Source organism: Sus scrofa, chromosome 6 (assembly GCF_000003025.6).
Source record: "Sus scrofa isolate TJ Tabasco breed Duroc chromosome 6, Sscrofa11.1, whole genome shotgun sequence".
NCBI lineage: Eukaryota > Metazoa > Chordata > Mammalia > Artiodactyla > Suidae > Sus > Sus scrofa.
In genome coordinates, this window is record NC_010448.4 from 142,658,711 (window position 1) to 142,686,557 (window position 27,847).

The window sequence follows — 27,847 nt, forward strand, 5'->3', positions numbered from 1 at the left end:
ACTATCATCTATGTTACATAAGATTCTTTTATTTTTTTTTTAATTTATTTATTTATTTATTATTTATTTATTTAGCTTTTTAGGGCTGCACCCATGGCATATGGAAGTTTCCAGGCTAGGGGTCCAACTGGAGCTACAGCTGCTACAGCTGCTGGCCTACGCCACAGCCAAAGCAACATGGGATCCAAGTCACGCCTGCAACCTACACCACAGCTCACAGCAATGCCAGATCCTTAACCCACTGAGTGAGGCCAGGGATCGAACTGGCAACCTCATGGTTACTGGTCAGATTTGTTTCTGCTGCGCCACAATGGGAACTTCCTAAGATTCTTTTAAAGTAGCAACTAAGAAAACAACATTTGAGGAAAAAAAATCCAGTAGCTATATGTGTCTTTAAGTAATAGTTTCAAGCATTTTAATATTAAAGAGTTTTCCCCAATCAAGGAATTAAACATTTGTACCATTTGAGCTCTTTTCCCCCTTAAGCTAAAAAACTTTCTCTTCATGAAGGAAATTTATTTCTAAAGTGTCTCATACCCGATAAAATCGAAAGTGTACTCAACTTAGTAATTTGAGGATCTACATTAATTGAATGCTTTTAAAATGCCCTTTAATCTTCACAACACTTAAAAGCTGCGGGAGTGTGCAAAAATATAAGCCTCAAGTCAAACCAAAGGGGCTCTTCCACCAATTAAGATATTTGTGATCTTTGGCTTATTTGTGCTTCAACCTCCTTATCTGAAAATAGGGTAATAATGCCTACCTTGCTGAGTTGTTTTTAGGATAAAGTGAGAGAACTACTACAAATGCTTAGAAAACATAAATAAGTACTATTATTATCCCTACTCTACAATTTAAAAATCTTTTCTTTTGAAAAATTGTTTCCTCAACTGGGTTCCGTTTTATACCATCGCTCTATTTTAGGCTCGTACCTTGCAATACTTGTACTTCATCATTCATATAATTAATCAGAAGAGTTACTTTAGGAGTTCCCGTCATGGCGCATGGGAAACCAATCCCACTAGAAACATGAGGTTGCAGGTTCAATCCCTGGCCTCACTCAGTGGGTTAAGGATCTGGCATTGCCGTGAGCTGTGGTGTAGGTCACACACGCGGCTCAGATCTGGTGTTGGCTGGCGGCTACAGCTCTGATTCAACCCCTAGCCTGGGAACCTCCATATGCCAAGGGTGCGGCCGTAAAAAGACAAAACAAACAAGAGAAAAGAGTTACTTTATATAGTATGAAGTATTTCTAAGTTAAAATCCCACATCTTACACATTTTAATATAGTTTTTTTGTGGCATATTCTTTTTTTTTTTTTTTTTTTTTTCTTTTTAGGGCCTCATCTGCTGCATAGGGAAGTTTCCAGGCTAGGGATCGATCAGAGCTGCAGCTGCTGGCCTACGCCACAGCCACAGCAACTCAGGATCCGAACCTTGTCTGTGACCTACACCACAGCTCAGGGCAACACCAGATCCTCAACCCACTGAGTGAAGCCAAGATTGAACCTGCATCCTCATGGTTACTAGCAGGGTTTGTTACCACTGAGCCACAATGGGAACTCCTTTTGCAGCATTTCTAAAAAAAGATTATAAAATAATATAAATGTTAAACATTCAAACGATGAGTGTAGAAAAGTAGAAGTTCCCCATATGATTCTCCTATGTTCTCACTACTATAACAGGCAAATGTGAGCCTCAGTTTCCTTATGTGAATGGGGATAATGATACCATTTAAGGTTAAGATTAGAAATATAATGGATATGAAGCACCTAACAAGTGCCCAGCACATAAGTACTCAACAAATGGTATATAGTAATGGTGTATACCTTTACAAGTCTGTGTTCAACAACTTCTTTTCAACAGATGAATAACAATAACGCTTGAGTGTAACCTTAGAGCATTACTGTCAAATGTGAAAGTTTACTCTGTAAACTGTTAAGCGGTGGTAAACATGTGAAATATACTATTATTAGATGCCCTTTCTTCTTTAAGAGGCTGCTATAAAGGAAACATGACAACAGATTTCAGATTTTCACATTCATTTTGTTCCTAAAGCAGCACTTTACCAATAGTATGTGTAGACAGATGATAAACAAAACATTTCTTTTTTGATAAAACATAAACGCTTCATGGAAAACTCTTTCTAGGAAGGCTTCAATTACTTTTCTATATTTTTAGAGCAAGAATGTTATTCTAATTTTAAAAAGATACAAAACAACTCTACATATGCTTGATCAATCTTAAAACTACAATGACGTGGGTTAGAGCAACAACTACCAAATGACCAAAGCTACAAGTGGGGAAAAAAAAAAAAAAGCAAAATATCTGTAAGTATAAGCAAAGAGATCCTGCTGTATAGCACTAGGAACTATATCTAGTCACTTATGATGGAGCATTATAACGTGAGAAAAAGGAATGTTTATATGTATGTGTGACTGGGAAACCTTGCTGTACAGTAGAAAATTGACAGAACACTGTAAACCAGCAATGATGGAAAAAAATAAAAATCATTAAATAAAAAATATATCTATATCAGTAAGCACATGAAACAATCCAATTTCCTGACATGTACTAAATCTGAAGGCCCTAATGGTTTTTTCCTTCAACCGCCATCTTAGCTACTTGAAATTATGAATTGCAGTTGGTTTCAAGCCACAATTAGCTCGTGTTGAAGTAGAGACTCTCATACTAAGTGAAGTAAGTCAGAAAGAGAAAGACAAATAGTGTAAGACATCATTTACATCTGGAATCTAATATATGGCACAAACAAACCTTTCCATAGAAAAGAAACTCATGCACTTGAAGACTAGACTTGTGGCTGCCAAGGGGGAGGGGAGGGATGGGATGGACTGGGAATTTGGGTTAATAGATGCAAATAATTGCCTTTGGAATGGATAGACAATGAGATCCTGCTATATAGCACTGGGAACTGTGTCTGGTCACTTATGATGGAGCATGATAATGTGAGAAAAAGGAATGTATATTGTGTATGTGTGACTGGATCAACTTACTGTACAGTAGAAAATTGACAGAATACTGTAAACCAGCTATAAAGGAGAAAATGAAAATTATTTAAAAATTAAAAAAAAAACATGTGAAGACATTGATCAAATAATTATTTTTAAGGAATGAAGAGATGATGGAAAGATAGCTTTTTAGGAAATGAGGAACAAAAGAGAAATAAAAGGCCAGCATTTCTAAAATGGAAAAAAAAAAAAGCTATATTAACAGTAAATAAATTTAGTGATGAGTGCAAAACATGTATCTCTAGAAAGAAGAAAAGCAAAAGCTGAGTTGATAGATTTTCACTGTGGGTATCAATGTTTACTATATTTCAAACCCCCACTTCCAATAATAGTACCATCAAATCATTTAAGTATATGTAACTGTGATATTTTAAAGGATGGGGGAAAAAACCTGATGTAGAAAAAAAGTAGTGGGCAGTCTTGAAGGTATTCTGAAAGTTAAGCTAACATTTATTTTAATTGCAATTGTTGAGTATAAATATTCCACCTCCAAATTTGACAAATCAAATTTTTAAATAAAAATCTGTCAACTATGAATGTCAACAAACCATTAAAATTATTAACATTTTCTCTCTCATCAACTTAAGTTGGTATTAAAAATATAGCCTCAGGGGCCATATCTTGTCTTATTAAATCTGTTGGGGATGTTTATTCATACAAATGGTATTTGCCATACATACTTAATTTCTCTGTTTTTGAAGCATTGAGCAAATAGAGTTGCAAGTCACATCCAAAAGGCAAGGGTGATATGAAGTCAAATTTTAAAATAGTGGATTTTGATTAAAACTAATTTTTAAACAGATTTATTTGGCAGTGGTTTTGTATTTGTTTATAAAATTAAAGACAGAATAGTATTATGCAGTACATTCTCTGGTTTGGTGTCCTAATTTTATCTCTATATTACTTCACTACTTTAAACATTTATAAAACCTACACAATTGTTAAAATTAAGACTTTAAATCAAAGAACACATTAATCTTGGAAAAATGAGAAAGAAAACAGCTATTAAATAGTAGGAGTAAGAATCACTATGGATAAATAGGAAACACTCTCAGCTGATTTTAGAAAAACAAATACCATAAATGCTTTTTATTTAATGACCTAAGCAATACCACTTTACAACCCCCACCCGTTTTAGATTCCCTTTTTCAACAGATAGAAAATTTACCAAAAAAAAGCAAAGCTAAAGCAATTAAGATAAAAAAAAAATCTTTTCTACTTTTTTCATATGAAAAACACTAGCAATGTAAAAGCCTTTTTATAAGAAGACAATGAAAATGATATTTTCCTAAAGCTAGTGTACTAAAATTCTTTTGCACTGAAAGTAGACAAAAACAGAAGACAACATTTATATTAAATATTAAACACCTTAGAGCAAGCCCATTGCTTCCTGATTCAAAAGTAAGAAAGAGAAGCACAAGGAACATACAAAGGATATACAAATGAATAATCTAAAATAAAATGCACTCTGGAAAAAATTACCACACCTAGCTCCAATAACAACAAAATACAATTCAAAGCCACATTTGAAACTATGTCATTTCCTTTACCACGATTTCTCAATTTGCCTCAATAAATTCATCTTATCAATTGCACCTTTCAGCTCTAAAAATGTCTAACACGTATCAATGTTCATAACACAGCCATTTTTGAAAATGTCTTATTACATTTTAATGACAGTGATAAGCAATTCTATATTACTTGAATAAGTCGTCTCCATCTCCATTATGGAACTGAACAGCATTCTTTGGCCAATATAATTCTTAGGCTCAAAATTTTTTGGTTTCTTCACTTTTTGTTTTCATTTAGCGAAGGCAGAAGAGTGAAAACTTCTATACTTTAATAAAATGAGTAAAATAAATTGTAGCTAGGCAATTATGTTACAAAAATTGTCTCCAGCCCCCACATAGGCGGTACCTGTTCCACATTATTTTAATAACACATTTTTTTAAAAAAGCAAATACTGCCCAGTATAGCCAATTTTCTTCAATGTAGTATTAGAAGTCCTAGCCATAGCAATCATACAAAAAAAAAAAAAAGACAAGAAAAAGAAAGAAAAGGTGTCCAAGTTGGAAGAAAAGAGGTAAAATTGTCCTTATGTGAGGATGACGTGATACTACATACAGAAATCCTAAAGACTCCACACAAAAACTACTCCATCTGATAAAAGAATTCAGCAAAGTAGCAGGACACACGATTAACATTCAGAAATTGGCTGCATTTCTGTTTACTAACAAGGAAATATTTAAAAAGAAATATAAAAAACCCAATACCTTTTAAAATCATACCCCCCAAAATAAAATACCTAGGAATAAATCTAAGGAGGTGAAGGACTTATATGCTGAGAACTATAAAACATTAATAAAGGAAATTAAAGAGGACTCAAAGAAATGGAAAGATATGCCATGCTCCTGGATTGGAAGAATTGCTAAAATGGCCATACTGCCCAAAGCAATCTACCGATTTAATGCAATCCCTATCAAATTACCCATTACATTCTCCACAGAACAAGAGTAATACAAAAATTGATATGGAACCATAAAAGACCCAGAATTGCCAAAGCAATCCTGAGGGGAAAAAAATGAAGCAGGAGGCATAACTCCCGCAAGAGACAATATTACAAAGCTACAGTAATCAAGACAGTGTGGTACTGATTCAAAAACAGACATACGGACCAACAGAACATAAAAGCAGGCCCAGATATAAACCCAGACACTTAATGTCAATTAACCTTAGACAAAGGAGGCAAGAACATAAAATGGGAAGAAGTCTCTTTAGCAAGTGGTGCTAGGAAAACTGGACAGCTGCATGTAGACCAATAAAACCGGAACACAGCCTCACACCATGCACACAATTAAACTCAAAATGGCTTAAAGACTTGAACATAAGACATGACACCATAAAACTCCTAGAAGAGAACAGAGGCAAAACATTCTGACATCAACTCGTACAAATGTTTTCTTAGCTCAGTCTCCCAAAGCAATACAAATAAACAAATGGGACCTAATCAAACTTACAAGCTTTTGTATAGCAAAGAAAACCATAAGAAAAATGAAAAGATAACCTATGGAATGGGAGGAAAATAGCCACAAACTATGCAACTGACAAGGGCCTAATCACCAAAATATACAAAATAACTCATGTGGTTCAAACATCTAAAAAACAAGGAACCTGATCTAAAAATAGGCAGAAGACCTAAACAGACATTTTTTCCAAAGAAGACATATAGATAGCCAGCAGGCACATGAAAAAATGCTCAACATCACTAATTATTAGAGAAATGCAAATCAAAACTACAATGAGGTACCACCTCACACCAGTAAGAATGGCCATCATTAATAAGTCTACAAATAACAAACACTGGAGAGGGTGTGGAGAATAGGGAACCCTCCTACACTGCTGGTAGGAATGTAAATTGGTACAACCACTATGGAAAACAATATAGAGTTTCCTCAGAAAACTAAATGTAGAACTACCATATGATCTAACAATCCCCTCTTGGGCATATATCTGGACAAAACTACAATTCAAAAAGATATCTGCACCCGTATGTTCACTGCAGCACTATTCACAATAGACGAGACATGGATACAGCCTAAATGTCCATTGACAGATGACTGAATTAAGAAGATGTGGTACATATACACAATGGAATACTACTCAGCCATAAAAAAGAATGAAATAATGCCATCACGGCAGCATGGATGCAACTAGAGATTCTCATACTAAGTGAAGTCAGAAAGAGAAGGACAAATACCATATGATAACACTTATATGTGGAAACTAAAATACTGCACAAATGAACCTATCTACAAAACAGAAACTGACTTGAAGACATGGAGAATAGACTTGTTGCCGAGGGAGGGGTGAAGGAGTGGGATTGGCTAGGAGTTTGAGGTTAACAAATGCAAACTACTACATTTAGAATGGATAGACAATACTGTCCTACAGTATAGCACAGGGAACTATATCTAATCTCCCGGGATAGTGGTACTGATTCAAAAACATACGGACCTGTGATGGAAAATGATATTAAAAAAAAAAGAAAAAAATTATATATAAATATATATATGTATGAATGTGTCACTTTGCTGTACAACAGAAATTGGCACAACACTGTAAACCAACTATACTTTAATACAAATAAATAAATAAATAAAAGCAAATACTTTAGCTTACATGCTCATGTTGAAAAAAAGTTGGATTTTTTGTTTTAAGCATTCTTTCCAAAGTAATACAAATGATACAAAGTGCTAATTCCCATGAATATAACTATATACAATTACACTTTCTCATAAAAAACCTCAATTGATAAGCTTTCAACTTCCATCAATTTAAAATAAAACACATAATTTTCCTGAGTCCATGAAATAATAATTTCACCGAAACTGCTCAATCCGTACTTGCTACACAGGTACAATACACAGTGTATTATAGATATATTCTAGTAAAAATTTTACACACATTATTTTATATCTATTGAAGTTTACCACAAGTGTACAGTCACTTGGACTTTTCAGAATTACTCTGCCATTAATCAGGATATGTTTCTCATACAAAATGCAACAATATTTCAATATAATAATTAAATGTCAATAATGTAATATTTCACTTCAAGTACAATAAATCAAAAACTACACCTTGCCTCTAATTTTTCAAGAACATTGCACTAAAAAAGAATCTATTGTAGGGGGGAGAGGTGGCTACTGTAAAATTTTATACTTCAACAGTTAATCCTCCAAAGGTAGGCTGTTAACATCCTGCAACAGAGAAAAATAGTTTTCTCTAATAAATAAGTATCTTTTAAAACATAATTGAAGTGTCCCTTAAAATGGTTCTAGGACAAAAGCAAGTTGTAAATGATGAAATAAAAGCAATTAGGCAAATCATAATGATTAATAAGAAAGGTTTTAGAGATATCCAGGTTCAAATGCCTGGTCATACCCACGTAGAAATTTGAACTTTGGCAAGTTTTTAAATTCCTCGCAGCTGCAATTCCTTCTGGTCATTGTGCTAAATATCAGATAGTAAGGTATTGTCAGCACTGAGCCTGACACTGAGGGCTCAATAACTACAATGATTACTGTAAAGACAAACTTAGGGTAGCGGTGGTGTTTACTGGTGACCCTACAAAAACTGCTATGGTCCTTGCTTTAAAACGCACTCTTTGCTTGCTTGGTAGTGTAATTCCTGATACTTTTCTGTTCCCTTTCAATGCAAAGAACTCCACAGAATTAAGGGGAAAAAAAAAAAAAATCAAGCGGGGGGGGGGAAGATAGTTTAAACACGAAATGTTATGGTTGGCAAACACCTGGACTCAAGCAAAACTGTGTGTGTGAATTTGTCAATGGGCTGTCGTCTTACCTTTTAAACCCTAACGATCCCAGTCGAGTTGACAGGGGCTTAGGAGGCTATTTCCTGCTGTTGTTTTCAAAACAAAATCACTTCAGGAGAAAGAAAAGTGTAGCACCCTGGACAATACTAAAGGTGACTAGTTATTAATTACTTATTGAATGACTCGTTAAACTTGTACATTTCAGACACTTTCCAAGACAAGGGACTTTTGAACAAAATTTTTCATGTTCTATTTTGAATTAGAGGGAGTCCCTTTCTTCACAAAATGCTCAATATTTTAAGTTCAATATTTTTATCTTCACCTAATTATTTTTAAAAAAATTAGATAGGCATGATCATCCCTAAATTGAAGAAAAAAGACAGCTTTACAAGTTGTCAAGTAAACTTTATACAGCGTGTAAGCTACAAAAGCAGCTGGGATTCGAACTCGTTTCTCTTGTGCTCCGAAGTCCAAGCTTTTTTCGCTACACTGAAGCTCGAGCTTCCACTTGTCTTCCTAAACCGCCCGGTATAGAGAACATTCATTATGAAGCTTTCCCTCCCCTTTTCTGTTGCCGACTCTTCCATTTCAAACTATCTCGTATGCTGGCCATAAACTCCATACGACAACGGGCAAAGGTGCACTAATTCTAGAAGCCAGAGTATAGGCCCGAAGAAAAGAAACTGGTTTTACTTTCTACGCGGAAAGGAGGTTTGGCCAGCACCACCAGCGACAAACACAGGCAGGGGTCCAGAGACTACAGACCGCGCCCAGGTCTCAAGTTTTAGTCAAGGCCCACGTCCGGCCAGGCGAGGGGAGAAGAGAAGGTTATCCTTTCCTGACCCCTCGCCGAGGCGGGAGCGCAGAAGAGAAGGTTGGAGGTGCAGTAACAGTGCACAAGATAAACTCAAACCCCTTCTTCAGCCCGTTAAACGCACTTACTTGAGCAAAGTAATTCCAAGACACAAGGCCGGCACCGGCAACGGGAAGGGCTCCTCTGTCCTCCTGCCTCAGGCGCTCGCGATGACGACATCAGAACCGCGCCGCCGAGAGCGAAGGCCCGGCGCACGGAGCGCGCGCTCCCGGCAGGGGCGGGGCAGCCCAGCGGCGCCACCTTTAAGCGTCACGGGCGGGGCTTTGCTTCTGGATTTCGGGGTTTGAACATGTCGCGGCTGAAGGGAGTAGCTGGGCGGGATCCCCGAGCGGGTTTCCGAAATGAGAGGAGAGACTGCGCTGCCTCAGTACCCCAGGGACTACTAAAGGCGGCAAGGAAGAGCGGCCAGTTAAACCTGTCGGGCCGCAACCTCAGTGAAGGTAAGATCCAAATGGAAGACCCGATTTGGGAGCCTGGCAGAAAGTCGTTTGCCCCACGTATCCTCCCTTTCCTCTCTCTGGCCTGGCTTTGGCCATCTTTTCCCCAGACGCTTAGCCAGGATCTCTGTCCTCGAAATCCGGCACTAATCACATTTCCACTGGTTCGGTTCCTGCTTTTCGCATAGCCTGTTCGGTTCCTGCTTTTCGCTCCAGATATGTCTGTTGCAGGGATTGTGCTGGGAATATGGTCAGAATTTAAACTGGGTTCTTTCTGGGATTCTCACATTTTATGGGATAAACGCGACTGAATTAGGAATCAAATGACAGGCAAATGATTTGTTTCTTTGGTGCTCTGTTTATCTTAATTTAGTCGCTTAGGGCACTTACCAACGCTAAAATTCTCTATATAAAATACAGCATTTATGAACTTGTGAACTTAGAGTGAATGCTACTGTTCCTTGTCAAGACCCTTTTCTGTGTGCAACTCCTACAAGGAGTAATGAGCATATTTCCTAAATTGAGGATCAAATAGATGCCATACAGAGTGAATTTGGTGTATCCTGAAAAATCTAGTGAAGATAAGCACAAATCTGGATACCATGAATGAATAATAGCCAGCTGCTCTTCTGATTTTCTGTTCTGTAAGGGAGAGAGTGGGAAGGGGGGAAAGAGAATATGGCATTCCTCCTGTAATGTTTTCCTCTACGTATATTCAGGTTTTAGGCTATGTGGGATTAAAACCTTTCCTTTCCTTCTAATGATTACTTTTTTATTGTGCCGTGTATAGAATTAACCATGTAAATGAAAGGATATATGACAGAAATCTCTGCTATCTAGAAAGGATTTTTTTTGTTTTTGTTTTTTGCTTTTTAGGCCCCCACCCGCGGCATATGGAGGTTCCAAGGCTAGCAGTCGAATGGATCTACAGCTGCTGGCCTGTGCCACAGCCACAGTAATGCGGGATCCTTAACCCACTGAACAAGGCCAGGGATTGAACCCAATTCCTCATGGTTACTAGTCAGGTTCTTTAACCGCTGAGCCACGAAGGGAACTCCTAGAAAAGGTTTTAATCACTGGGAACACAAATATTTTAAAATGACAGATGTGCAGATACACTTGATTTTCCCAAAGCCTGGAACTTTTTACTTAATACCTGACTAGGATTCACTCCTTTGCTTCCTGCAGGAGTCTGCTCAGATAGGCCCTTCCTAACTACTCTATCTAAATAACATTGCTAACATTGTATTCTCTAACCTGCTTTGTAATAGTATTTATCACTATCAGAATTTATATTATTTACTTATTGTCTTCTCTGCCCTCCACTGCACTATTAGTTCCATGTGGTCAAGGAGCTTTGTTTTGTTCATTGTTGTGTCCCTAGTACTCAGAGAATACTTGGTACTTAGTCGGTTCTTATTAGAAGGAATAAGTAAATAAACTAATATTCTTAAATACTATGTGTGTGCCGGGATGTACTTAATGATTGGACCCAGATGGTTTAGTCTGTTAACATTTCAGGCAGCAAATAAGTTTTGACTGTTAACTCTATGATGATAGGAATCAAGGCCATTTAGGTCATTATTGTAATCCTAGGAAATGATGTTGAAGGTAGAGTATTTCATAGGAGACAAAAGATATAAATAAGAGAGGCACATGGTTTTTGTAGCTTATATATCAAAAAGGAATCTTTGTTACCATAATATAAAAGGTTTTTCTTTATCTAATTGTAGACTTCAACTTCATCTCTTGTCACTCAGCCTTTAATAGTCAAGCTGCTGTAATTGTGAATTATTTATAGTTCATAATTAACTGTGGGGCCATCTTTCTTATCTCCATATCTTTGCTCATGTAACTTTGAGATGCTTCTCTCCTTGTGCTTTCTCATTTACAATGTGGTGTAATAATAGGACTTACTGAGGTTTAAATGAGATAATATAAAGTGCCTGGTAAATAAAATACACAGTAAAAATTGGCTCTTGTGGTTTTTCCAGATTTCCTGTTTTAAATCTCACCCTCTAAATCAGTGTTATGACCAAGAATTATCTTTCCAAAACAAAGTTCTTATTGTGTCATTCATATTTAATGACTCCACAGCCCACAAGATTCAGTGTAAAGTTCTTAGTACAACATTCAAAAGCCTTTTATTTGTTTTGTTTTGGCCAAGCCCACAGTATGTGGAAGTTCCCAGGTCAGGGACTGAACCTGAGTCACAGCAGTGACCTGAGCTGCTGCAGTGACAATACTACAGCACAAGAGAATTCCTCAATAGCCTTTTTTTTTTTTTTTTTTTTTTTTTGGTCTTTTTAGGGCCACACCTGTGGCACATGGAGGTTCCCAGGTTGGGGTTGAATTGGAGCTGTAGGTGCTAAGCCACAGCAATGCTGGATCCAAGCCACATTTGTGACCTACACCACAGCTCACAGCAATGCGGGACCCTTAACCCACTGAGTGAGGCCAGGGATCAAACCTGCATCCTCATGGATGCTAGTCAGATTCATTTCCACCAAACCACAATGGGAACTCCTCAAAAGCCTTTTGAAATTTTGCTCCTAAGTATTTACAATAAGGCCTCTTGTCTCTTTTCAGAATCCTATACTTTAAAAATGACAACAAAAAATTGTCTTTTCCTTAAACAACCATAATTTAAGAAAAAAATTTAGAGCTGTTTTAGGTTTCCAGAAAATTAAACAGGTAGTACAGAGAGTTCTCATATATCTTCTCTTCCCAGCTCATAGTTTCCCCTATTATTAACACCTTACATTTATGATACATTTGTCACAATTGATCAACCAATATTGATATATCATTATTAAAGTCTATTGTTTGTATTACTTTTCACTCTTAGTCTTATATAATACTATGAGTTTTGTTTTGTTTTGTTTTTAGGGCTGTAGCTGCAGCATATAGAAGTTCCCCGGCTAAGGGTCTAATCAGAGCTACAGCTGCCAGCCTATGCCATAGCCACAGAATTGCCAGATTCATGCCACATCTTCGACCTACACCGCAGCTTGAGACAACTCCAGATCTTTAATCCACTGAACAAGACCAGGGAGCGAATCCACATTGTTCTGGATACTAGTTGGGTTTGTTTCTGCTGAGCCACAATGGGAACTCCAATTCTATGAGTTTTGACAAATGCACAATGTCACGTATCCCCTATTATAATGTCTTATAGAATATCTACTCACCTGGAAGCATAGTTTCTTTCTGGAATTATTTGTTATTAAAATATGAATGTTTTGGTTAATTCTTATTAGCTGTTTAGAAGATGACAGCAAATTCCATTAAAACCGTCAGTATTGAAATAGGGTCAAGCTAAATAGTATAGCAGAACATGGATAATATAGATTTAAGGATATTATTTAAAACCTTGTAAATGTATGATTCGTGTTACACTTTTTTATCATGTCACAACAAATTACATGCTGAGTATGGCAAATTTTCATTACCCTAAAACAGACAACATGACTTCTTGAAGCCTAGGTGCCCTAGACCTATTTTCTTAATTCTACAAATGGAAACTGACCAAACTGCTTACTTCAAGATAAGGAAGGAAATCCTTACACTCAAATTTCTCTTTCAAATAATATTGTTTCCAAACTTATTGCCTTTTTTAATAAGCTATCCACTTAGCAATCTTTCTGTCAGTTCAATAGTGTGGTTTCCCTTAGAATTTATAGCATTCTTTTGTTCTAAACTCTTGGCACCTCTTTCTTTCATTCAGTTTTTGATGAGTCATCCCAAAACACTCCTAAACTAATATTCTGCCATGACCATGCAAGCACAAGACAACAATCAATACCTCATATTCAGTTCTATTTTAATTTTATCTGGTACAATGAAAAAGAGCAGCAATATCTATATTGAACAAACAGTGATATATTCTATTACCACGTTTTTGCTTATAAAAAGAACTAATTCTTTTTTTTTTTTTTTTTTTTTTTTTTCCTTTTTAGGCTGCTCTTGGGGCATGTGGAAGTTCCTGGGCCATGGATCCAGGGATTGAACCTGAGCCACAGCAGTGACCCAAGCTACTACAGTAATAACACCAGATCCTTAATCTGCTGTGCTGCGAGAGAACTCCAAAACAAGCTAATTCTTAAACAGTCCTTAGATATGAAAGCACAAAGAAAGTGCCTTAATCCATATGTGATGGCAGAATCTTGAGATGAACGTTTAATTTTTGATTTACTGAAATACAGGGAAATCTGCTTGGATTATAAAACAAGGAACTAGATAGTTAGTTGAAAACCCCATTCCTATTTCTTGATCTGTTGAAATACTTTTAACAGTTAATATTTCAATCTCTTGAGATGTGTATCTCAAGTTATTACCAATGCCAAAGTTTGTTTAATAAATTAGTGCAAATTTAAACTTACCTCTGTATTAATACCATGTTTACTCATTTGAGTAGGAGAGAAAAAATACAGACAGGGAAGAATGGAAGAATGAAACTATAGTTATAGTTTCAGTGAGGCTTATCATCACTATAAAACTGAATGTACCCTCAAGTTAATAAATTCAAGCATGTTTTTCTCTTAAATAGATTAGTAAACATGTTTCTTTTTTATGTTTAACATGGTTTCATTTTTTTTCTTACAATATCTACCACTTCAGAAAAGAACAGTTTTTTTCATGCATTGTAAAATAACAGTGGTTCACTTGTTCTAAACCATAAAGATATATCCCATTAAATCAACCTAAAACTGCAATTGAGTTAATGCCTTCCATATAACGTTTTATTTTTATTCTGGGGGTATGTGTGTGTTTCTCATTGAACTAATGATAGCTTGAAAGTGACACTATAATACTTTGGTTTGTCATTATTTAATTCTTTTAATGTAATGAGGCCATCGATGGCCATGAAAAAAATACTTGGATAAAATTGGAGTGTTTATCAATGAGCTTCCCTGATCCTTTACACAGTGACTTGATTTATTGGTTTATTACTTTTTTTTTTTTTGTCTTTTAGAGGGCCACACCTGTGGCATATGGAGGTTCCCAGGCTAGGGGTCTAATCGGAGCTGTAGCCACCGGCCTATGCCAGAGCCACAGCAACGCCAGATCTGAGCCATGTCTGCGACCTACCACAGCTCACGGCAACACCGGGTCCTTAACCCACTGAGCAAGGGCAGGGACGAACCCGCAACCTCATGGTTCCTAGTCTGATTCATTAACCACTGAGCCACGACGGGAACTCCTTTTTTTTTTTTTTTAATGTATTACAGCTTTTTTTTTTTTTTTTTAGAAAAGATTTTTAAGTCTCATTGTTGGTCCTGTAGTTTACCAACTATACATTTATTCATCCATGTAAACACCATTTTAGACGTGTTTTTTATTTCTTCTCTGTTTCTTTACCTACCCACTTGTAAGTATCTTCCTCAAATTAGACAGTTCTCTGCCATCAACCCATTTGTGAGTCCTTATTTCTGTAATTAGTTGTTGTCAGTGGAGGAAAGAATGATATGCCAAAAAACATGTAAGAAATCTTTTTTGAGTTTTTGTTAAGTGTCATGCTGTCTATTATGGAAATCTCAGTCACATATATCTCTTTAATTTTTAATTAACCAAAATTTAAAGAAATTAAAAATCAAGTTCTTCTATCACTAGCCATATTATAAGTGCTCATTGGCTGTATGCAGCTAATGTCTACAGTATAGACTAAGGCAGACAGGATATTTCCATCATTGCAGAAAATTCTGTTGGGTAGTACTACTTAAAGGTATTATCTATCTTGTGAGAAATATATATACACACATACTTCAGTTTTTTTATTCATTCATATATATGTACATATACATGAAATTACCTTAATATATTGCATCATCTGTATTTTAAAATTCGACACTTTTTATTTTTATTAGGGCATAATTTGCAAACATGCATTCATTTTAAGTATATAGTTAATGAGTTTTGACAAACATGTACAATTATGTAACCATCATCAAGATCAAGACAAAGAACGTTTCCAGCGCTCGAAAAGTTCTCCTTGCTGTCAGTCCATACCCACTGCTAGCTCCATGGAACCAGAGATCTTCTTTTTGTCAATATAGATTAGCCCCTTGTAGAATTTCATTCAATTTGTTTGTTTTAGACTTCTTTGGCATTGTATAATTTTTTTTGAAGTTCATCACTGCTATGATGCGGTTTTGATCCCTGGGATCTACTTGGCATTAGTTTTACTTAACTTAATTAATTAATTTTATTTATTTTGGTCTTTTTGTCTTTTTTAGAGCTGCACCTGCGGCATATGGAGGTTTCCGGGCTAGGCGTCTAATTGGAGCTGTAAGCGCCAGCCTATACCAGAGCCATAGCAATGCCAGTTCCGAGCCGTGTCTGCGACCTACACCACAGCTCACAGCAACGCTGGATCCTTAACCCACTGAGCAAGGCCAGGGATCGAACTCAAAACCTCCTGGTTCCTAGTCGGATTCGTTTCCACTGCGCCATGATGGGAACTCCACTGGTATAAATTTTAAAGTGTGTCACAAGGTAAAGGTTGAGGTTAATTTTTTATCTATCTAAACATTTGTTGAAAAGACTATGTGGGAGTTCCCATTGTGGCTCAGTATCTATGAGGACTCGGGTTGGATCCCTGGCCTCGCTCAGTGACTTAAGGATCCAGCATTGCCATGAGCTGTGATTAGGTCACAGGCGCAGCTTGGATCCCGAATTGCTGTGGCTCTGGCATAGACTGGCAGCTGCAGCTCAGATTCTACTCCTAGCCTGGAAACTTCCATATGCCGCAGGTGCAGCCGTAAAAGATAAAGACTGTTGTGCAGAGAATGTATGTAGTAAATATATAGTTGAATGGAGGTAAGAGTGATGTCTAATATGTAAAATACATTCTCCATATTCTGTTTTGGAATAAAATCAGTGTTCATGCTAATGTAAGTCGTACTTCATTGGTATTTGTTTCATTTGTTTATTTATTTATTTATTTATTTATTTGGTCTTTTTGCTATGTCTTTGGGCCTCTCCCGCGGCATATGGAGGTTCCCAGGCTAGGGGTCGGATCGGAGCTGTAGCCACTGGCCTACGCCAGAGCCACAGCAACGCGGGATCCGAGCCGCGTCTGCGACCCACACCACAGCCTACGGCAACACCGGATCCTTAACCCACTGAGCAAGGGCAGGGACCGAACCCGCAACCTCATGGTTCCTAGTCAGATTCATTAACCACTGCGCCACGACGGGAACTCCTGTTTCATTTATTTGAAAGGGTTTTTTTTTTAATGTTCGAGAAATTTTCTTTCAGTAGATAAGCTGAATTACTATTATAAACATGTACTTCCTAATATCTCTAATTTCTTTTTTTTCTTTTTTTTTTTTTTTTTTTTTTGGTGTGGAAATAGTGCCTCAGTGTGTTTGGAGAATAAATGTGGATATCCCTGAGGAAGCTAATCAGAATCTTTCATTCAGTGCTACTGAACGATGGTGGGAACAAACAGATTTGACCAAACTAATCATATCAAACAATAAACTTCAGTCGCTTAGTGATGATCTCCGCCTCCTGCCTGCATTGACTGTTCTTGATGTAAGTTGACTAATTATAAATATGGGACTTTAGTTGAAGAGACTTTAAAGCTAAATTTAGGCTTTGAGAAGCAGAAAACTCATGTTTTCTTGGTAGAGTGCAAGGAAGAATAACAAATTATTTTGTTAGGCATAGCACAATGTTAGAGTGCAGTCAGAACATCAGGCTTGCAATTCTGATTCTTCCACATGGTAACTGTGTGAACTTGGGAAAGTTACCTCTCTGTCCTTCAGTTTTCATATCTGTAAACCAGGAATGATACTACACCTCTTTTTCAAAATTGTTCTTTGAATTAAATGATTAATGCATGCAAACAGAATCGGTATTTAACAAGTGGTTACTGCTGCTCATCTTTTTAAAATTGCTGTTATTTTTATCATTATTATTATTCCAGATGTTAAAGCAAGTTCTTAAGACTGATTTTTTTTGAACATACCTCTAACAGTGACTTAAATTATTGGGTTTAAATTTTTGTGTCTTTATTCAGGGACTGTGGTTTTAGGTAGTTGCACATCATGTGGTACAATAAAGCATGAGTAGTCTGTTTCACAATCTACAGACTTCTTTTATGCTTTACCTAGGTTCATCAAAAATCTTCCAATTTATGTCAGAAAGAGTTGGATATAGTCATGTTTCTAGGGAAGTTTTCATTTTCTTCACTTGTAAGTGAATGGATTGGAGTAAGATTCCTTGTGTCTTGAAAACAGTGTGATTCTGTAAGAACATGAGAAATTCCCCCTCATTTATTTTTCATAATGTTGACATAAATCATATCATCATAGGGCTGTTCATCTCTACCCCTTTCATCTCTCACTTGAGATTGAATTCCACTCAGTTGGGTGAAGAGATTTTGTTTTTTTTAATCATAGTAGTTAAAATTGATGTTTTATCACTTCATTATTTCTGAATAGCAGTTTGGTTGATTTCAACCTCCTTTTTTTCTTCTATACTCAGTCAAATTACTAATGGCCCAATGATGTTATTGAATTAAAAGAATGAAGTTTATCATCAGTTTTGTACAATGGCAAAGCTCATTGTTAATTATAAGACCAAGATATTGACTGTGTCTTTTGATAACTTTTAGATACACGATAATCAGCTGACATCCCTTCCTTCCGCTATAAGAGAGTTAGAAAATCTTCAGAAACTTAATGTCAGGTAAAATTTAAGCTTATTTATGTTACTATTGCTAGTATAAAGGTATAAATCTAATATTCTTTAAAAATTTTTTGTAACATCCAAAAAATGTTTTGTATTATCCCAGAAAGCGGTTAAACAGAATAAAAATTTTAAGTTTTTTTTTCTTTGGCTCCTCCTGTGGGCTGTGGAAATTCCTAGGCCAGGGATCTAATCTTTACCACAGCAGCAACCCGAACTGCTGCACTGACTGCTGGATCCTTAACTTGCTGTGCCATATGGGAACTCCAAGAATTTTAAGTTAAAATTCTCAGATTATTTTATTTTTTGGTCTTAGAATTGCCTACGTATTTTCTGGTTTTACAAATATAAGGCCAGTTGATTTTTTTTTTAATACTTTTTATTTTTTTGAAATAATTCTTAGTGTTTATATTCAAAATCTTCTTTGTTGACATCTCAAGTTTTAAGTTACTTTGATATTCTAAAACATATCTAGGTGTTAAGCAATAAAAAGAAATTTAAAATAATTCTTTCATTAGTGAGGAAAATTTCATGTTTTTGATATGAGTAGTTTTTAAACTTTTCTGGAGATTCCTGGATTCCCTGGATATGCTTCTGGTACTCATTTATAGGTACTGGAGAGGCCAAGATGGCTAAGGTTCTAGCTAATTCTTTTTGCCCTTCAATTTGTCTAGACTTTCAAGAAAGAATAACTGCCTAATGTGTTGTATATACACAGGGGAAAGGGATTAGGGAAGATTTACTTCAGAAGAAAAGAAAAAGAATTAAGTGTTCAAAATATAGTTTGAAAAGTGGCTTATAAAATTTATATTGTTATAGATCTACCTAACATAACATGATCAAGTCTCAGTTAGCTGGAATTTAATGGTTTGAGGGAGAACTGCTCTTTAAATAATAGTCCTTATCTGGTGAAAAACTTAAAATTACCATAAATTATCAAAATTATCTATACAAAATATTGTTTTAGCATTTTTTTGCTAATTATTTAGACCTGCATCAGAACGTCTTCCCATACAAGCCAAAGGCATAGATGTGGCTTGAAAAGTAAGAGAGGGGAGGGTTGAAAGGAAAAGGGGAGAGTATGGAGCTGGTGTGGCTTTAGTTTCTACAAGAGTATGAGCAATAGGATGGAGGAAATAGATGAGGAGAGGAAAAGAATTAGAATTACATCTTTGCCCAACTAGGTCTCTGTCAAATATACAAAGATTTCAATTAAATAACCAACAATACCAACCAATTTTTGTTTGTTTGTTTGTTTTCTGTTGTATTTTAGGGCCCCACCCACGGCATATGGAGGCTTCCAGGCTAGGGGTCCAATTGGAGCTACAGCCGCTGGCCTATGCCAGAGCCTCAGCAACACCAGATCCGAGCTCCATCTGCGACCTACACCACAGCTCACAGCAATGCCAGATCCTTAACCCACTGAGCGAGGCCAGGGATCTAACCCACAACCTCATGGTTTGTAGTTGGATTCGTTTCCGCTGCGCCAGGACAGGAACTCCCAACCAGTTTTTAACAATTCTTTGTTCATATTTTAGAAGACATCTTTTGGCATTTTTGTTCCAGCTAGTTTTATTTTAATGTCATTTAAGGTCATTGTTACACCCTTTTATTTCCCATTTCCTGTCTGTTACTTGTGAAGTAATTGTATATGGAATGACAGTAGAGTCAAATTCTCAAAGGAGTAGTTAATTTGTCATGAATCTAGGAACAAGTCAAGGCATCTCTTAATCATCAGTGACTTGGGACTGAATGTCCAATAAGCTGAATATCTCTACAGAATGATTGAACTGAAAGTTAAGACCAAATTCAAATAAGATTGGAGTAGCATATTTCATTCAACTAGGCAGGTCAGGTCCTTGAAACAGAAATAGCTATTTTTGTCTTGAGTGCTAAATCGAAACCTAATCCCCTTGTAAAATATGATTTCATTGTAGTGTTTAGTATGTGCATATCTTTGTCAAAATTCTAAAACTCAGGCACAATATAATTTTTTTTTTTTTTTTTTTTTTTTTTTTTTTTGGCTTTTTAGGGCTGCACCCTTGGCATACGGAGGTTCCCAGGCTAGGGGTCTCATTGGAGATACACCTGCCGACCTATACCACAGCTGCAGCAATGCCAGATCCAAGCCACATCTGCAGCCTACACCGCAGTTCATGGCAACGCTGGATCCTTAACCCACTGATTGAGGCCAGGGATTGAACCCACAACCTCATGATTCCTAGTTGGATTCCTTTCCACTGTGCCATGATGGGAACTCCCAGTATAAAAATTTAGAGTCAGTGTATTCTTTTACATTATATGTCAAATCAAGTTGATTAAAAGGAGCCAATCAAAATTTCACAAATTATATGTTTGGTTAAAATATATAACTTACTTCTTTGAAACTCTCAATTTGATTATATTCAGATTACTCATTTTAATGAGCATATGCTTTTAGGACATAAAATTGGATAAATACTTAAAATTAGCAACCTTACTTCATTTTTTAAAATGAGCCCATGTAGTTGGTTAGCAGAAATGCTTTTATAAATATTTATTGTGTTGTCACTAAATTATTCAGCATTTGTTTTTATCAATCAATAGCCATAACAAGCTGAAAATACTCCCTGAAGAAATTACAAATCTAAGAAACTTGAAGGGCCTGTATCTCCAGCATAATGAACTAACTTGCATACCAGAGGGATTTGAACAACTTTTCAACTTAGAAGATTTAGTAAGTTTTAATTTTACAATATTTAATTAATTTGAGGCCAATGGGATTTTTTCAACAGACTGAAAAATTGGATGTATGATGAAATCATGGGTACATGGACAGCTGATTGTATGACTATAGATTATTATAAACTGTGCATTACAATTAGATTGCTAAATTAATAATTGTAAATTTATTTTTCCTATGTTATTCTTATGAAGGAAATCACTTTAATTTAGGAATAGAGTTTGAGAAAGGGGCTGATAAAGACGACTTTGTTATTTAGAAGCTTTTACAGCTTAGTAAAATAAAGGAAAGGTGTTTTTAGCATCTACCAATCCCCCTTTTTATATCCATTCCTGTCTCCTCCTCTATTGCCCTTATGGCCTCTGTCCTCTGAGTGTCTAGATAATGCCATCAGGGCCTGCCTTTTCTTTCCTCTTTTTCAAAATGGATACATTTCCTGGTAAAATTTTCATTCCATCCATTTCACATTTTAAATAGAGATTACTTTAGAGGACTACAAATATTATTTTAATCATATTAAGAATAATACAAACAATAGACACTTCGCTTTATATATAGAAAAGTAGATGGTTTTATCCCGTTATAGATAAGAAACTAAGGCTCATAAAAAAAGTAACCTATTTGAAATCATGCAACTAATAAGTAAGGAATTCAGAATTTTAATGTAAGACCATTTGACTTCAAAGTGTATTTTTTTTCTCCCACTTTACTGCAGAGGGAAGTAAGACACTATAGTAAGGTATCCTGTCTGAAAGACTTTAGCTGTATTGGATTAGATGTTCTAATAATAAATCTCTCTACATAGTTATTTCATATTACATTCTTCTTCTTTTCACTACTACGTGTTTTGAAAAACTCATTAGCCTTAAAGTTTATTTTTTATTAAAGGAAAAAATTGCTTCTTTTACTTTTCTCTTGATATTTTCCCCATCTGTTCTAGTGTTTGAAATCAAAATAGATGCTCTCCCCAAGCATTTCTTCATTATCTCTTTGTTTTTCAATCTGATCAGATTGGGATAAGGTTTGAAAAGTAAGGCATAGGTAGGGAAAGGAGGGAATTGTCAGATTTTCTTATAAAATTTAGCGGTAAAACACAGCAGTTGATTTAAATTTAAAGAGTCTGGTAGAAGCTGAAAGGAAACCTAATGAACTGTAGCAGTTCCCAGTTGTTTTCTTATGAGTTCCAAGATAGTCATTTGAATAATGAAAGGATGTTTTAGTTGAAAATTGTGTTCTTAAGGATGCAATATCAAATAAATCATAAAAGTGAGCAACAGTATATTAAGACATTAAAAGCATAATATCTGTAATCATTTAAGCAAGTAATATTTCTTTTTTTTTTTTTTGTCTTTTTGCCTTTTCTAGGGCCGCTCTCGCCGCATATGGAAGTTCCCAGGCTAGGGGTCGAATCGGAGCTGTAGCTGTCAGCCTATGCCAGAGCCATAGCAAAGAGGGATCTGAGCCGCATCTGCAACCTGCACCACAGCTCACGGCAACACCAGATCCTTAACCCACTGAGCAGGGCCAGGGATCAAACCGCAACTTCATGGTTCCTAGTCAGATTCATTAACCACTGAGCCATGTCAGGAACTCCACAAGTAATATTTCTTAGTTACATAAAAACTGATTAGTATAATGGTACTAAGTGATATATACTGTACTTATTTTCTATCTAATTTAATTATTAACTATAATAATTAGATATTTAACTATTAGTAATTCTGTTATTTTGGATTCTTTAAAATTTCTTAAGAATTTGTGAATTAATTTTTCCCTTATCAGAAACTTGTTTTGTTTTTAGCTTTTGATTTTGAAATAATTTTATTTATTTATTTTTTATTTTTTTGTCTTTTTTTTTTTTTTTTTTGCTGTTTCTTGGGCCGCTCCTGCAGCATATGGAGGTTCCCAGGCTAGTGGTTGAATTGGAGCTGCAGCCACCGGCCTACGCCAGAGCCACAGCAATGCTGAATCCGAGCCGCGTTTGCAACCTACAGCACAGCTCATGGCAACGCCGAATCTTAACCCACTGAGCAAGGCCAGGGATCGAACCCTCAACCTCATGGTTCCTAGTCGGATTCGTTAACCACTGCGCCATGACGGGAACTCCGATTTTGAAATAATTTTAGATTTTACAGAAAAGTTATAAAGGTAGTACAGAGAGTTCACATATAGCCTTCACCCACCTTAATGGGTGAACATTTTATATAACCATGGGACATTTGTAAAAACTAAGAAATTAACATTGGTACAATATTACTAACTAAACTACCGATTTTATAGTATTTTCCCATTTTTCCACTAATGTCCTTTTTTTTTGTTCCAGGATCCAGTCCAGAATACTACATTGCACTTAGTGTCAGTAACTTTTGATATTACAAAATATTTATGTATTAGTAATCTGTTGATTCTTAGACCTTAGAGTATTTGAGTTGTAGATTAATATGTTGTATGTCATAGATTATGATAATAATAAATTATTTTGTTATAATAATAGTATATTTTGTGAAAATGCTGATCTAGCAGTTTTCCTCTTTCTTTCTTCTTAACTTAGTGATACAGAATGCAGTTTAATATTAGACTCAATCATAGTCTTCAGCGAACAGTTCCTTTAAGTCACTTTTTTCTAATTTATCGTTACCACTGGCCTTACCTAACGGTTTGATGATAGCTGGTGGAATACTTATACCTAATTTAAATGTCAAATATATGATTCATAACATTGTCTTTTGAAAGGAGTTAAAAAAATTCTCTTGTAACTATGTAAAGAAAAAACAGAAAGAAAACTTAAAGCAACATCAAGATTGGAGATTAATTAGGCAAGCTTGAGTGGAAACTAGAGAGTAGAGTAGACTTTTGTTCTTAGTTAAAGCAGAGTTGCTGAGGTCAGCAGAAGAACCAAGAGGGAATGTTTTTTCCCTTCCAAAGTTAAAATGGCTGGGTTTTTTTCAGACTTATTTTTGTTCTTTCATGAATTTTATTTCTTGCAAAGATGTTTTTCATTTCATATTACAATTTAGCCATACCGTTTGCCTGATTTATTATAGGTACTGAATAAATATTAGATGAACAAAGGGTTTTTTTTAAAAAGATGCTGCATGATATAGTATGGCTTAGTATTAACAGAAACCTTTATGTAAAATGTTTTTGATTGATAATTCATTTTAATTTCTCTGCTACATTATTAGGCATATAGCAGGCCCACAGAATGTATTAAGGTAATAAGTGATGATTTGTGAAATTGTCAGTGAATCAGGGTTACAAATGATATTACCTCTAAATCAGCTTTTTTGTTTTTGTTCCTTTTAATGTTGCAATGTCTTCTAAATTCTGAAATCCTTTTTAGGGATCATTTACTTATTTTTTTAAATTTACTTGTTCATTTGTTTTGTCTTTTTCTTTTTAAAGGATCTTTCAAACAATCGCCTTTCAAGTATTCCTGCTAGCTTTTCTTCTCTATCCAGTGTGGTGCGACTCAATATTTCCAGTAATCAACTGAAGAGTTTACCAGCAGAAATAAGTGGAATGAAAAGTAAATCTCTATTTTAAAAATAAATTAATTTGAAGTTGATGCTACTTACATTTAGAAAAATAAATTTTAATATACTTAGTTATAAAGAATTATGTAATTTTATGGTGGTAAATGCAAACAATAACAACTAGTCAGATTTTCTTCAAGCCATTGTCTGGCAAGTTCCTAAAGAATTGCCACTAAAAGGATACTTTGGCATATCAAAAAGAGAAAAAGAAAAATAAGATTATAAATTGTAGTAAAATTATATATCTGAGGAATTGATTAGATTTTGAGCCATGCTCTCTCTTCATTTGTTTACTCAACATTCACTGTGAGGTTATTCCCCTCTCATAGGTGTTACCACCTATGAAATGTGGTTCTGTCATAGCTGTATCCTCCTTGAGGTTCATAAGTTAAAATGTGCAGAGATGGTTTAGTTTTGCCCAAATTGTCAATCCTTTTTTTTTTTTTTTTTTTTTTTTGGCCTTTCTAGAGCTCCACCTGCAACATATCAAAGAAGTTTCCAGGCTAGGGGTCAAGTCAGAGCTGTAGCTGCTGGCCTACACCACAGCCAGAGAAATGCCAGATCTGAGGCATATCTGTCACCTATACCACAGTTCATGGTGGCGCCAGATCCTTAACCCTCTGTGCAAGGCCAGGGATTGAACCTGCATCTTCATGGATACTAGTGGGGTTTGTTACCATTGAGCCACGACAGGAACACTGTCAATCCTTTTTTAAAAAAAGATGTTAAAATTTAGTGGTTCTAGGAGTTCCCTTATGGTATAGTGGGTTAAAGATCTGGTGTTGTCACTGTAACAGCTCAGGTTGCTGCTGTGGCACTGTTTGGGGAAATCCTGCCTGGGGATTTCCATATGCTATGGGTACAGCCCCCCAAAATTTTTTTTTGGTAGTTCTATTAAAGTTTTACCATTGCCATTTTTTTTCTGTCTTTTTTTTTTTTTTTTTTTGGTCTTTTTTGGCAGGGCTATGTCCAAGGCATATGGATGTTCCCAGGCTAGGGGTCTAATTGGAGCTGTAGCTGCCGGCCTACACCACAGCCACAGCATGTGGATCCGAGCTGCACCTGTGACCTACACCACAGTTCACGGCAATGCCAGATCCTTAATCCCTGAGGCAGGGATCACACCTGTGTCCTCATGGATGCTAGTCAGATTCATTTCGACTGAGCCACAGTGGGAACTCCTGAACTATTATATTTGAAGCACTATAGAACTAATATTAAAGGATAAAAAAATTGAAGTTACATTTCAATACCTTTTAAATAAGTACACTTAGTTGTGTTGGAATTCTTGGTTTAGAGTCCAGATTCATTATAGTGAATTTATGTGTAAAGGCAAACTATAATTAATAACCACATTGTGTCAACTATAATGAGCCTTTTCATTTTTTCAAATCTCCCTTTTGTGGAGGAGGTCATAGATGTGATTTCATATAATGATTATAGATCATTTTGAGGTAAATTTGTAAAATGGTGCTGTTTTTCTTTAATGTATAATTGACTAACAATATTATATTAGTTTCAGGTGTACTACATAGTGATATTTTTATACATTACAAAATGATCACTGTTGTGCTGTTTTACTTTAGATTAATGGTTATTTGTCATTTGTAATAGGAATGCATAAATTAAATCTGCCATAAATAGAATAGACATGTGATACCAGTAGTTGGCTCTGCTTTTTTCATTTTTCAATAAAAGAATTAGAAAATAGAGCTAAACATTAAATATGATATCTGGAGTAAGTATATAAGAAGCATAGGTTCTTGTTTTTTTCCCAAATTGAGTAGAAATATTGAGAGATAGGAAGAGATAGTAAAATCAATAGAAAAATACATTGAACTTAGAGCAGTTTTTCTAATATACTATATAAGTATGCTCAGATGCTTTCTGTCCTTCATCATGACAGTGAAACTTTTACGCTATCATGAGTGAGACATTTAGTTATTTTGTTATTTCACTTTTCATGACCAAATTCCAAGAACAATATCTAACATTTGAATAGCTCTTTGTAACTAAAAGTGCTTTCAAATATATTATTTTGCCATCATAATAGTTCTACAGGTTAGTGGGATGCATAGAATTTACATTTTAAATATTCAGAAACATGGGCTTAGAAACTAGCAAATATAGAACTAGGGTTTGCATCTTCTAACTCCAACCCCATTGCTCTTTCTGCACCATGCTGCTTGTATTCTCAGTTGATGCTCTTAAAAGCTAGTTTCTAAATTTAAAATGAACTTGTTTGATAGAATTTACTGAATCTGGGGTAGATCGGGTTGTGACATTTTTCTCAGTGCTCTAGCCAAATAATACATACATTTTCCTATTATAAGTTGCAAGCAGTACTTTACATTTGTTCTGGAAACGGTTAACTTCTTTAAACACTGAAGAAGTCTAAGGCAGTGGATCAGTTCAGTCTTGAATTATGTTAAAGTTGACAGGCTCAAAGTACAGGAAAAAAAGATCGTAAAATATTGTCTATTCAAACTATAGGGTTGAGAGTAAATTGTGGAAAATACATGTTGGCCATTATAAGTGGAAGAGTCTTAATATTGATTAGAGAGAAAACTACTTATTGAATTCTTAAGAGAAAGAAGACCTTTATTTTTTTCCATTTTTGTTTTCTGTACTGCTTTTTAAGAAAGAAAGATCCAGGAGGTAAGAGAGAGATGCTACAAGTGAGAACATTCTCCTTGAGCTATAGTATATCTTCTTGTCAAGAGGGCTAGCTAAGGGGTTAGAAAAAACATGTCATTTAAAAGAAATTAGAAGAAGAAAGGGAGAGAGGCAGTACAAAATAAGAGGGAATACATAGAAATCCAAAGGTGTTTGATAGAACATCAGCGTGCCTATTTTAACTACAGATGTGTCTAAGCTACTACTGGCCAGTTACTTGACATTCATTCATACAACTAGAATGCATATATATTTGTCTTTAAATACCTTAAACCTTTTCTTTTTATTTATTTATTTATTTATTATGCTTTTTAGGCCCTCAACCAAAGCATATGGAAGTTCCCAGATAGGGGTTGAATTAGAGCTGCCGCCACCAGCCTGTGCCACAGCCACAGTAACAGCAGGATCCGAACTGTATCTGTGACCTACACCACACACAGCTCACAGCAATACCAGATACTTAACCCACTGAGCCAGGCCAGGGATCAAACCCGCATCCTCATGAATACTAGTTGAGTTTGTTACCCCTGAGAACTCCAAGC

General features: G+C 35.7%; 2 protein-coding genes across 2 annotated transcripts in view; one reads left to right on the forward strand and one right to left on the reverse strand.

The window, feature by feature from the left end:
- Positions 1-9,397, reverse strand: part of SRSF11 (serine and arginine rich splicing factor 11) — a 46,204-nt gene extending 36,807 nt beyond the window's left edge. The window contains 1 exon segment of the mRNA NM_001044587.1: positions 9,306-9,397. The gene's annotated coding sequence lies outside the window, so the exon portion shown is untranslated.
- Positions 9,463-27,847, forward strand: part of LRRC40 (leucine rich repeat containing 40) — a 47,526-nt gene continuing 29,141 nt past the window's right edge. The window contains exons 1-5 of the mRNA XM_003127928.4: positions 9,463-9,677; positions 17,032-17,213; positions 18,298-18,371; positions 20,958-21,087; positions 24,499-24,622. Of these exons, the coding sequence (XP_003127976.1) occupies positions 9,527-9,677; positions 17,032-17,213; positions 18,298-18,371; positions 20,958-21,087; positions 24,499-24,622 (661 nt within the window). The 5' untranslated portion in view covers positions 9,463-9,526. The remainder of the gene's footprint in view (positions 9,678-17,031; positions 17,214-18,297; positions 18,372-20,957; positions 21,088-24,498; positions 24,623-27,847) is intronic.